Below are 13,620 nucleotides of genomic sequence, written 5' to 3'. Positions count from 1 at the left end.
TGCTAAAGGTAAAAGAATCAGTAGCTCTGACAATTAGAACCCATTTCCCCCATCCCCAGCTTATAGAACATTGATATGAAATTACCCTTGAGTGCTGACAGCTTTGTAAATAAAAAAAAAATTGCCCTCTATTAGCATGTTTGTGGGCAGATTAAAAACTGTCTTCATTAGCATAAGTAACACTTACAGATTCTTTTAAAAGTAGAAAATTATTTGCTGAATGATAAATTGCTAGCTTTATAGTTAGTTGTTGTTCAAAATGTACTCATTCAAAATGCCTAGTGTAGTTTAGTCTACAATACTGAATTTTTTGTGTTAGAAGTACTATTTAATGGATTATGTACTTAATCCTTGTTCCTACTACTTGCTAAAATGTAATTCATGCTTTTCCTCAAAATGTTTGTATCAAATACCTCCCTATTTAGATTGATTTCTTTTAATATCATATATTATTATACTATATGCTTCAGAGATTGGAGGAAAATACTCCTGCAAATAACACATAAAAGACGGGGCAGGGGGGGAGGAGAATAAATACAGACTATAAAATGTTTTGCTTGTTAGAACTCAAATTACCATTCTGTTTTTTAAAATGTATTTTTCCTTCTTAGTTGCAGCAAGAATTATTTGTCATTTTCTTTCTTTTTTATAGCTCTTGGGTTTAAAATGTATTTGTCTATAACGGTAATATATACGTATCTATGTATTGTATTAAAAGACTTTTTTTCTCAGAGAATACTGGTCTATTTTCCCCTGGAAAACTAATTGTGTTACATGCTCCCGTCTCTGTCACAAACTTGGCCCTGTAAGAGTTCTCTTTTTATGTGTGTGAGACTATATAGGTACAATAAATCCATTCATAAAATGAGGTTACTTTCTTGACTATTAAAATCATTGTGCACCCCTTATCTGTTAAAATGTTAGAAGTGAATTGACTTGAATTAACTGTGTAAAAAGAGCGGAGTTGAAATCAGAGATCGAATTTGGTTGGAAATTAGCAGCTGAGAGATGAAGGAAGGTGCCAGGATTTTTATTTAAATGTGGTACAACAAGATTCTGTCAGTAAAGCACAGCATTAGAATATTGAGTTTAGAACTGCTAATTTTTCCTTTAAAATGAGCATACAGTCATGTGTTTCATGGACCATAATAAATTGCCATTGTTTTGTCATTGAGTTTGTTTTGCTTTTTTTTTTTTTCAGTACTGGTTTGGCAGTCATTCTGCATTTTCTCGTTTCCTTTTTTTCCCCCAGATCTTACATTTCTTTAATAGATCCCTAACCAAAACCAGTCAAAAGAATGTTATTTATTTCATGCAGTCTTGGGTTTAGCATCTTTTGCACCATTTTCTTGCTTACAGTGGCAAGATATTTGCAGATGGTTCTTGGTTAGTCCAAAGTACATAACAGTATTTCCTTTGTGGCAGATGGATTTAAGACTTTTAGTTCTCAATAAATGTAGGTTTACAATACATAACTTTACAGGATTTGTGTTGTATATAACAGGTTTGAACATATTATCTCAGAATTCATCTGCATGGCATTTTCAGCTTATTCAGGGTCCATGCCAGTTTTTTTAAGTAATAGGGGGAGCGTTGTGATTGATAGCAACAGCTCAAGGCGTGATTTTGAATAGAAACAAAGGGTTTAGAACAGAAGGTGTCAAATTAAACTTTGTCAGTTTGAAAAGTAGTAACATCCTGAAAGTTTTACTAATTTATTTACATGTGGCTACTGTTTATATTTTACCCTCTTTATATGCAGTGTAATGTTGCTTGGCAAATTTACTACATTTAAAGTTTAGGTTGTTCCTTGTACCATTTTAGTTTACTGAGAATGGATCCGTCTAATTATTTTGACGCTGTTAGTCTCCTGTCTTTTCTACCATTCAGAACAGTTGTGATCCAATTTTAATGTTGGGAGTAGGTCCCTACTCCTGCCTGTGTTTTTACAATATTTCAAGTCCCAGAGACCTCTCTCAAAAATGTAATTATGTTCACATTTTGCAACAGAGTGTTGCGTTTCATTCCTCTTTTCTCCTCTACCCAGTAGATCTATAAATTTATCATTTAAAAACCAACATAGTACTTAGGGGTTTCATTATTTTTTATTTGTTAAATGTTACAAATATTCTGACATGTTCGTCTTCCCAAATTTATATGCTCTAACAGTATCTATCACTTATGCAAAAGTAACCTAGAAAATGGTATTGGGGAATTAGAAAGCATTTGGCTTTTTCAGTAACTTTCTGGAAGACATAGATCAGATTACTGTCATCATTAATAGAGTTTCAATCGATAGAATTTTGAGGTAGTCACAATATTCCAAGGCATTGAAATAGTATTAGAATAAATTAATCTTATTTTTGCCAGTGTAAATTGGGACTAAGCCAATTTATTTCACTGCTGACAAAGAACTGACATGTCAAAATATCTGTTCTGCATTAATTTTTAAGAGATACGCACATCAAGTAAAGCAATCCTCCACCCCCACATTTTTTGTCTTTTTTGGAATACCCTTGTAGAACTAACAGTTCCCAGCTGCACCGTTAAATATTTTTCTAAGAAGCATCTGATTTCAGTCTCTTAAAATCATCGTGTTTCTTGAAAGGCTAGCAGAGACATGCTTCAAACTTATAATTCATCAACTTATTTTTAGATAAGGAATTAGAAGTATTATTTAAGGGCAGAGGTTAATAGCAAACTACTGGAAATGTTATGTTAGTCGTGGGCAATTAATAAAAATAAGGATCTATCTCATAAGTATAGAGACACAGAAGTGACAATATGAACAAAATATTTGTTGAATGAGTCAGGGCTCTTTTCCTGAAATATTTGTTAAACCAGAGTGAGTGTGATTGTTTAGGAATTAGCTATCATTATTAGCGATTTTAAAAGAACTAATGATTTTCTTTTCCAAAGAACATCTGTGATCCACATGTTTTTTTCACATATATCCAAGCACTAACTGATCTTTGCATTAAAAAGTTTCTAAAGGATTTGAAAATTATTGGAGTTTTCAGCTTTCTCCAAGAAGCTTTTCTTACATGAATCGTTCTTAATTTAACTTTTAGCAGTTTTTAGTTACAAGCATTTATTTCTAAAAAAAATTCTTAGATGCTCCATGTTTAGCACTTATTGCAATAGTAGAAGACTAGCTAAATTAAAAAAATAAAAAGGTTCTGTTATGAACCTTCTAACATCTCTTGAAAGGTAAATAAAATTGCAGTATTTATTATGTTTAGGCATGGGGGCCTGTCAATTGCCATAACTGATAAATGGAGACAAAGGGAGAGGAAGAAAATAATCTTAACCATGGTTAATATTCAAGCCTATAGGCTTTTAAATATATAGCTAAAACCCTCACAGCATCAAAACTTAGAGGTCAAGTGTAAAGAAATAGCTTAGACCTAGGAAAATATGAAGTATTTTTGTGGCTTAATCTAAATAACTAAATATTTGCCAATAAGAGCTAAATAACCATCTTCAGGGCACCAATGCAAGTGGGTCTCACATATTTCAAATACTCAAATACAGTTTTGTAGTTAATTTTATACTCGTAAATAGATCTTAAATATGACATATTATTCTGGAAATAGAAATGCTTTGGTTAGAAGAGAAGCATGTTCGATGACATTGTAATCACAATAATTATTATGTTTTATTTAGATCATAGTCTTTCAGGTAAACCTTCAATTTACTGCCTGCTCTCTAAGCCTTGAATTATGTGTTAAGTGACATTGAATATGTACATGATTGTGTGACCATCCCCTTGTACATATTCATGTAATGAAAAGACCTGTTCAGTAGAGAATCAAAGCATTCTTAGAAAAATTGGTAGCTCTCAGGGTTAGCAGCAGTGACCGTTGGCTGGTTAGTAGCTGGGCCGTGGGAAGCTTGTATATCAGTCCTCCATCTTTTCTTTTAAAATCTCTCAACTAGACCATTTTGGGGAGAACAGGCCTTGCTACTGCCCATTGTATGTTGGAGTTGGAAGGAGAATTTTCTCTCCAGTGGTTCAGTTGAAAAGAAGGTGAGGAAAATTATACCATTCTCAACCCAGAGGTAACATTGCAAGCAAAAACAAAAAACAAAACCTTCTCCTTGGCGAGTTCTGAAAATCAGATAAATAAGAAACTGTATTCTTTCCATTCACATCTAACTAATTTACTTGGAATTTTCAAGAAGCCCCTTTGTCTTAGGTCGAGTTCCCTGAAGTAGACCCTAAAATGGGGAATCAGATGCTCCTGATTTAGTGAGGGGACCTGGAAGGAGCAAGGGAGGATAGGGACGAAGGGGTCCAGTAAAAATGTGGTCTTCAGGTAAAGTATCTGTTGATGGGCGGCGGGAGCAGGAAGAATGGGGGAGCCATCTCTAGAGAGTAAATTGAAGGGTAGACTGAGTTGATATTTTGGGACAAGAGGGCAGAGACTTTGTACCACTGGGTCAGCCAGTTACTGGCCACCCGGGTGAGGGGGTCAGTGAGGAAGTAGAGTAACTGTTGAGGTATCTCTAGGTAAGATGGTCCCAAGACACTTCTCCAGAGAAGAGTGTGGCTGTAAGCTAGTAGCAGGCAGCCCAGCAGCTGGGGGTGGTAGCCTTGGCTGATGAAGGAGGTCTGAATGGATTCCCCTCCCTTCCTCTCCATCCGATTACTTAGCATCCTCATGGCAGCCAAGATGAAGAAGGTCTGAGGTGGTGATTAGAAAATGTTAGACCATGTACTGTGTTGAACCACGCAGTTCTTAATCAATAATCTGAGGAACAAAAACGGGGCCTTAGGAGGCATCAGAGAAGTTCAGATTTTGTCATTCATTGGGCATTTCCTTCTCTCTTTGCTTTGGAAATCTATTAAGATGATTGCCTGACAAATCATATGTGTACACTGCAGTGGGCAGAAAAACAGGACTCCAAGGTGTCTTTTAGGAAAGTTCTTTCTTGGAGAGTTTTCCTGACGCCTATGCTAATCATGATGCCATGCATTGGACAGTATTCTTGCTCACAGAACTGCCCATGTCCTTTCTTTCTCTTTCATACACACAGTGACACACATATATACACACAAATATCCACACACAGTTTTCTTTCCAATACAAAAACTACAAACTTAGGGAATCCTTTTAGAAAAACATTATTCTAAAATCCTATTGTATCTCTTCTTAAATACTTTTAGGACTTCAGGTGGCCACTCATCAGACAAGAAAGTTGGGCAAGACTCGAAGGACATAGCTTTACTTTTCTCCTGTTCTTCTGTGTCACCTATTGCAGAGTCCGTGGGACATGTGTCTTGCTGTTGGAATCTGAAAAATATGACCCTTCTTTAAGATGCAAGTCAGAGTGTTTATTAGAAACACAGCCTGCCTCCTCGACAGCCACAGCTATTCTCTTGTTAACACGTTATTAAAAAAGAAAAAGAAAAAAGAAAGAAATTGTGAAGTGGAGTGTTTTGAGTTTATAAAAAAAGTTAACTTCCCAGGGTCTTTCCTTTTCAAGCTCCTAATGGAAGCTGTCTGTCTGCCCCCCATAGGCATGAATTGACCTATAATTCTCTTTTCTCTAAGGGGTGGTTGTGTGAGCTGTTACGTTGGAAAGAAGATCCTTCTCCAGAAAACAGGACCCTGTGGGAGAACCTCTCCATGATCCGAAGGTTCCTCAGCCTTCCGCAGCCAGAACGTGACGCCATATATGAGCAGGAGAGCAATGCAGTGCATCACCATGGTGACAGGCCGCCCCACATCATCCACGTTCCAGCAGAGCAGATTCAGGTTCGTTTACCTTGGCCAATTCAGTACAGCACTAAGTCAACAGAGCTTTAAACTTAGCAGGGAAATTAATGTTTCTTCTTCCCAGCAGTTCTAAAGATAGGCTTTTAAAGCAAGAGATAGCAATGCACTGCCATCTTGCTCAGGGGGATAAAAGGAAAATGAACCCACTTTTTCCATCATGTGTTTTGTGTTCCTCTCTCCTCATCTCCTCACCCCCAAAATGGCAGGAACCCTTTTTACACTTCATGGTTTGGCGAGTCTGTCTCTGTTAGAATTTGGTTATTTGCGTGTGAGAGCTTAAACATTTTTTTTAAATCAGAATTTAAAATACACCACCTATTTTTTAACTAATACCAACATTGCCCCCAAGGAAAGGAATTACTGTTGCTTCTGTAGAGGAATTGTGTAGAATCACAGTTTTGTGCCTTGGATTCTATCCAGAAGGAGGAGGGGAGGGAAACCTGATTGGAATTGTTCTTCTGACTCCTTGGCCCTTCCTTCACCTTGTACCTATCTCCCTACACCCTCACAGAACACATTAGGCGTGAGTCATGTCTGTTTGTCTTTCCTTTAGAGCCCCTCTCCCACCACCCTTGGGAAAGGAGAGTCTAGAGGCGTTTTCTTACCAGGCCTGCTGACGCCTGCACCATGGCTCGGTGCTGCTCCTCAGGTGAGCGGGCACAAGTTCCCTTTGCCAGCAAGAGAGGGAGACAGAGAGGGTGGCGTCAAGACCTACTCCCTTGGTCAGGATATTCAGTCCTTCAGAGGGCACGCTAACCATGGTGGTGTCCAGAGAGCCTTGTGCCAGCAGATTCAGCCTTGTGCTTAGCTTGTCCTGTCAGTGGACTTGTCCCCATGCATCCTTTGAGGGCACTCCCCTAGGCATTAGATTGTTAAGCTCTGGGATCAGGTAGTTTGTGGCTGCTCGTAAAGCCTCAATTGCTTAGGAAGTTTCTATTAAATCTACGGGGCTGCTTTTACCTTTCCCCTTTAAGGGAAAACGCCATTGCCTTCCATTGTCCTAAAAGTCTATCTTTGGTGAATCACCTGCATTATTTCTGAGTAATGCTGTTTAAAAAAAAAAGGATAGATAGATAGATAGATAGATAGATATCTACATATATATGTGTGTGTGTGTATACACATATATACATATGTATGTATACACAGACACATATATACACACATACATAGCCAAAAACAATAATCGCGTTATCCATCCACTAGGGAAAAAAAAATGCTTGAGTGTGTATTGAAGATAAATTGCAAAAGAGCATCCCTTAGGATGTCAAGCACTAAAATAATCTTGAAAGCCTGAGAAACTTACTGTTTAGCAAAAACAAAAAGAGAAAGATACACCTTAATAAAAATAGTACTTGTTTGAAAATGTAAATCGTTTTTAGTAAAATTGCTTCTTAGGGGGATAAAAGGAAATGCTTAGGCGCAGTGTAAATGTTCTACTGTTTTGCCGCTGCCTCAAGTTGATTTGCTGGTAAGAATTATGGGTATCGAGGACAGGATGTGCATGTGTTGCCGTTTGTTATGTGTCATTATGTATGGAAATTACAGCACATATACAGATACTAATTATGAAAACGTGTCTGTATACACTAAATTTAAATCCTAATCACATCTGAGTTTACTATAGACAAAACAATTCGCTAGCCATTGTGCAGCGGATTGAACCTTTATTTTTCAGTAAGAAAAAAACTTGCGGTGTCAGCCTGGTACAATTTGGTAAGAAACTGTGTGTGTGTTAAATCGGAACTGTCTGGTAGGAAATTCACAAATGTAAGAATCTCAAAAGTCCTCTGGACTCCTAAGAGATCTTGCTGAAGAAGAGCAGAGGCTTATCCGTTTCATGGGGACTTTAAATAAAACTGGCTGTTCTTGTTCCATGTTTTAGCCATCCGATGACATGGGGCATAACACATCGCTTTGCCGGCTCTGTAGCTCGCCTTTCTAAAATGCCTTTGACATCCTCCTCGATCTTGCTTTTAAATCTTTGTTAATTATTGATGTCATAATTTGCTTAGCTGTCTGCACCTTTGATGCGCAACCTATGGGTGAAGTTGATGGCTCACTTTTGCAGAGCGCGGAGTTATCACTTCCCAGGAGGCAGACTGAAAATCGAGGGTAGGGAGGCTCCCCTGACCCGTAGCCTCCCCAGACTCTATTCATGTCTCCTGTTTTTAGTTCTTATCACTTTAACTTTTGCCCTGATGCTGTGGGCCACTCTGCGGGCCTGCCACTGGGGCCTGAGCCCATGTCCCCATCCAGGAAGCTGTCTGTGGGATTCATAAGCACATGCTGGCTAATTCTAGCCGGCTTCGCGCGCCCCTGTACGAAGGAGAACGCAGAGCTGATTGTCCGCTTGTTCCTTTCCAGCAGCAGCCGCCTCAGCAGCAGCAGCAGCCGGCCCCCCCAACCCCGCAGCCGCAGGCACAGCAGCCGGCAGGCCCCCGGCTTCCCCCGCGGCAGCCCACCGTGGCCTCGCCCGCCGAGGCTGAGGATGACAACCGCCAAAAGACCCGGCCACGAACGAAGATTTCCGTGGAGGCCCTGGGAATCCTGCAGAGTTTCATCCAAGACGTAGGCCTGTACCCGGACGAAGAGGCCATCCAGACTCTGTCTGCCCAACTTGACCTTCCCAAGTACACCATCATCAAGTTCTTTCAGAACCAGCGGTATTATCTCAAGCACCACGGCAAACTGAAGGACAACTCCGGGTTAGAGGTGGATGTGGCCGAATACAAAGAAGAGGAATTGCTTAAGGATTTGGAAGAGAGTGTCCAGGATAAAAATACTAACACCCTTTTCTCCGTGAAACTAGAAGACGAGCTAGCAGTGGAAGGGAACACAGACATTAACTCGGACTTGAAAGACTGAACTAAAAGTGTTATTTTCATTCAACAGTGCCACTGGTATTTACAACAAAATGAAAAGTCCACCTGTATTCTCTCAGAAAAACCTTTGTTGTTCATGGTTTGGCCAATGAATCTTCAGAAACTTGCACAAACAGGAAAGTTAAGAAAGATAGTACAGACTGCACTAAATGTTTTACTCTGTTTTACAAACTGCTTGGCAGCCCCAGGTGAAGCATCGAGGATTGTTTGGTATTAAAAATTCAAATTTCTGTTCACGGGACGCACCCAGGTGTGTACCCCATAAGCATGATACCAGTGATTTTTTTTTTTTAATTATTATTATTCTGGAGCCTCAAACAAGCATTATAACTTCTGTGATTATTTCCTTCCTTTAATTATTTCTGTAACACTCCACACTGATCTTGGAAACTCGCCCCTTATTTTAAAAAAAAAAAGAAAAAAAAGAGTTTGTTACTCTATGTATGTTACAAAAGAACTATAGACTGTGGAATGCAGTTTAAAGATGACATATGCCAACAAATGCCTTGTATTATATGGCACTGCCGTAATTCAAATTTGTTTTTATTTTGGAAATAAAAGTTCACTGTAATTTTTTTTCATTCTCATTGTTCCAATGATTTTTTTTTTAAATGAAAAGAAAATGTGAAACACAATTTAGTCCTCATTATTTATTTGTAGATCCTGCAGCATCACGTTGTAATTAATTTTTTGGAAGTTTCCGTTAAATGTAATATTGCTTCTCTTGTTACCATACTGATTCTTTTCTATTTATAAATGTATTTTGATGGGCAGTAAAACAAAGTGTCTTAAAAGTTTTAAATAGAGAAAATGTGCTTTACACAGTTGCCTATAAAAAGTGCTCTATGTTATCCAAGCAATTCATACTATAAGCTTCACTCTTATTGTTGTATGCAATTTTTACTCTCATGCAAATAAGCTTAGGTAAATAAAACTAATAGATCACCTTAGAAAATTATGCAATTAATGTGAAAATAATTGATGTTTGCAATGTGTCTTCCTTTGGTTTACAATCAATTTTAAAGCTACATCTGTATAAAATTTCTGTATAAAGGTGTATTTCTTTTTTATGAGTTTCTGGCTATGAAAACACCAGCTATTTTGTTACAGCTGGCTGTTTTTATAAGTGTATCGCAATTTTCTTTATGCAGAAATGTTCTGATTAGGAGTGGTTATTGACTGTAACTACACAATTAAAATTGTTTGTATGGTATGACATGGTAGGGTTTGTCTGCTTATGTGAAGTAACTTGGAAGAGTCAAAGATGGCCCTCTCAGTTAGGTGCATGTTAATACTTCCTTGATGATATTTTACTGATTTGGAAAAGAACAATTGAAAGGTCCCTTGAAACACTATAAATTTAAATCACAAACACATGCTCATTTTTAAAGCTTCTGAGGATGATAACTTGCTTTTGGTTAACATTTTGCTTAATAAACAGAGATAGCACGATAGTCTAAAGACTCTCCAACAAAAACAGAAACCCAGTCTCTAGCAGTTATGTGCTTGGAATGGCTTCATCTGCATTTATTTCTCAATACTTCAATTATGGCAAGACTTTTTTTAAAGCTAATGTATAAATATTTTTAAAGGCCATTAATACTAACAAAATAAGTAAGGAAAAAAATGGGCCATCTATTAAAAACTCCTTAATAAGCAAAGTATTTTTTTAAAGTTATAAATGGAATGTAAGTTAATAACTAGTTCAGTTGGTTGTGTATGTCATAACTAGAAGAACTACATGAAGAAAATAAGAACACACCTGGAATTGAAACAGTCGTCAAAATTCTTGCAACATAAATTAAACTCCGTCAACTCCAAAATACAAAATGAGGTGTGCTAATGGTCATAAAAAGGATTGAGGCCATGGTGCAGGTTTTGATGATGATTTTCTTTGCCTTCACTTTATCTTTTGCTTCTTCCTCTTAAGGTTTCCTAGACGTTAATAAGGGTATCTGGGTTCCTTCATACTTGGGTCAGAAATTGTCCATTCTCTTCCTGTCATTATCCCAGGCCCTGCTAAGCTCATTGGTAGGCAACTGTGCTGCTTTAGTGTTCAACTTTTACTTAGGAAACCGAAACGGGGTCAATGAAACTCCCAATTCAGCTTTAAAAGTACTATTTACTTCTGAAGCACAGCTGTAGTACTCTGAAGGCAGCTGGTTTGCTGTGAACTTAAAATTGATTGAAAAAGTTTTAAATCCTTTTAAGTGAGAAAACAACTTTTAAACATTCTGGCTCACTGGAGCTCAGACTTTCATTTGAGCAAAAGGAATTTGAATTAATAAAATAAAAATTAAATGTCATGTATTTAAAAAGTGAAATAAATAGAAACTAGTATGCCATGAAGTATTTTAGAAAACCCTATTCCTCTTTTCTCTGAGTTTAAGGAAAAGGCTACAGCAGAGAGAAGACTTTTTCTTTAACCAGCCCAACTCTTAACATTAAGGCGTCAGGTATGAAATTTAATATATTTTTTTTTTGTAAGGAGAAATTGGTTTGCAAATAAGATTTTCCCATTCCCCATAACCTCCTAACTTTTGCAGTAACATTCTCAATGAATTGATGAGTCTCTGTAAGGAATCAGCATAACAATACTAACAGAATTCTTGCTTATACCCTATAACTTAAGCAGCATAATTCTGCTAATAGGATATTTTAAACCAAAAAAAAAAAAAAAGCACATGTCATTAAACAATCATGGAGTGAGCAAAATTATTTTCAGGAAAGATGACATATTTTGGAAAAGATTTGTCTGGGTAATTTAACACATAGCTCCCCCAATGTCATTTATCGCTCACACAAGTCCTCTGGTTGCCAGTGGTGATGGTACAGTTCCTTGAACAAGTTTCATTGTGTCCAAGTATTTCAGAGACTTTTAAAAGCTGGGCATGACATAGCGCTTCGTGCTGTTAAGACCTTAGCAGAGTCAGGTAGTTTACGGGTAATATTCAACCTTGTACATCTGAATGTGTCATGGATTCCTTCCCTCAGCACTTTGCCACTAATTTGTATTACACTCTGTGGCCATATAATACTTGCACATTATGCAAAAAATAATGTTGATAATATCTCCTTGGCACAAAATATGCAGAGTTGACACATAACCTTTGAAAACCAAGGTAACTAATATGTTTGTGTGTGCCCTAGTTGTGTGGCATTTGGTTACAAAGTCTGTACATATTATGTATAAAATGTGTATAGATTAACATTTAGTCCTAATGAATTCTGAGCTTAAACGAAGTGTTTTTTTCAAGTAGTGATATCTATATCTGTGCTTATTTAAAATATATAGCTTGAGTAGAAAACATTTCAAATGGTTCGATTAAAAATGACAATCCCATACATTCCATTATTAAATTCTGCCCTATTCCCTCATGTTATCAGCTGATATTAAGCTCCTTGATTGTCAACGATATTATCAATAAATGAGGTATTCTAAACTGCCTGGTGATATTTTCAAAAACCAATTAAAATGTACATACCCTATTAAACAGCCTATAGAAATAGGACTGTTTTGTTAAGCTGGAAATTTGCATGATAGTGTGGAAACCAATGGCGGTCCAAAAATATTAATCATATCTAGAATATCAGAAGATACTAATGCTATAGTCTACCTTACAAATAAATATTTTTGACTCTTTAAGGGAGTGTATTACGGATTCAGTGTTTCTTCTGAGATAATCCTTTTAATGTAAATACTACTTGCATGTCTTTTTGACAAAAGCTAAGCTACAATCTATTAACATACACATTTTTGATATAAAAGTACTCTTATTAAAGAAATGTGGTGAAGGTGTATGTCCAGAATACTATACCTGTTTACACTACCAAATGTTAAATAAAAATAGTTTGGAATTAACGTTTAAAATGACAAGCAACATTTTTAAGCCTTTCTTATATTACCCTACTTATGTGGGTCATATATATTTCCAAATTTAATTTGATCAAAAATAATTCTACAATAATTCCATTATGGCTTCTTGCTTTATACCAAGGTTGTGTATTGTCACTTTCTTCCATCAACTGTTCTCAACTGCTAATATTCCTACTGTTATTAAAAGCACAAGACTTGAGCTGTGTTCTCTGGGAATGCCTTAGAGGAGTAGGTTATATTTGTTGCCTTGCAACATAAACACTCGCAAAGGAACTAAAATGACATATTTTGCACTAAGTTAAATGCCGAAGACTTCTTTGATTCTTTTGCTAGTGGAATCTTTTTACTGTTATTGAGTATTTGCTCTCTATGGTATTTAAAATTTTTTTCATTCCAGTGACGGTCTATGATTCATACCCTTATGCCCCCCAAAAGAAACGATCGATTTGCCACTCACAAAAGAACCAACAGTGCCTGATAGATGACAATGTTAACAACTTTCAAATATGTGTGTCCATTAATTTGTTCAGTCTGTGGCAATGTGATGCAAAAGGAGCATTTGTCCAGAGCACAACCTGTCCAACAACATCTTAATATGGGGACAGGTTTCACATACTCCACCTTTGTTTCCTATTTTAATTTCCAAATATTTGTTTTACCAGATCTCTCATAAAAAGCCTTCCCACCCTCTGAGGTTCCCTTCCTAACATCACCCTCAAATATGCTTAAAATTATAATAGCAACAACATTTGTGGAATGCTTCATTTGAAAAGGCAGTGCCACAAACATACCTCCATTCCACTACGAGGCATATGTAAGGCACCGAAATTCCTACTTTAAAGACAAAGGAGGGGAAACGGTAACTGACGTGTTCAGCTAAGTGGCCACATTGGTCTTAAACCCAACCAAAGTCTTCTATCTACAGATTTCTATCTCTGCTTTCTCCTTAAAAACCTTTCAATGAAGAAAATACAGAAAAAAAATTGCAATTCAAAATTTTCAGAACTATAATATGCATTTTGCTAATATAAAAAGTTCATCACTGAAGTAACTGAAATGTATGAAATGTTTCATC

General features: G+C 37.0%; 1 protein-coding gene across 7 annotated transcripts in view; it reads left to right on the top strand.

Moving 5' to 3' along the window:
- SATB1 (SATB homeobox 1) overlaps positions 1-11,333 on the top strand; it is a 98,369-nt gene extending 87,036 nt beyond the window's left edge. For 4 of the 7 annotated variants that reach the window (XM_081071871.1, XM_081071873.1, XM_081071870.1 and 1 more), the window contains exons 10-12: positions 5,559-5,762; positions 6,337-6,432; positions 8,151-9,877. In XM_081071871.1, the coding sequence (XP_080927997.1) occupies positions 5,559-5,762; positions 6,337-6,432; positions 8,151-8,651 (801 nt within the window). In that variant the 3' untranslated portion in view covers positions 8,652-9,877. Of the gene's footprint in view, positions 1-5,558; positions 5,763-6,336; positions 6,433-8,150 lie in introns of all 7 variants that reach the window. The other 3 variants (XM_081071876.1, XM_081071875.1, XM_081071874.1) reach the window with 2 other exon arrangements.
- Positions 11,334-13,620: the final 2,287 nt, after the last annotated feature.

Source organism: Rhinolophus hipposideros (assembly GCF_964194185.1).
Source record: "Rhinolophus hipposideros genome assembly, chromosome: 14".
Taxonomy (NCBI): Eukaryota; Metazoa; Chordata; class Mammalia; order Chiroptera; family Rhinolophidae; genus Rhinolophus; species Rhinolophus hipposideros.
Note: the sequence above shows the minus strand (reverse complement) of the source record. Positions and strands in the feature narration are given on the sequence as shown.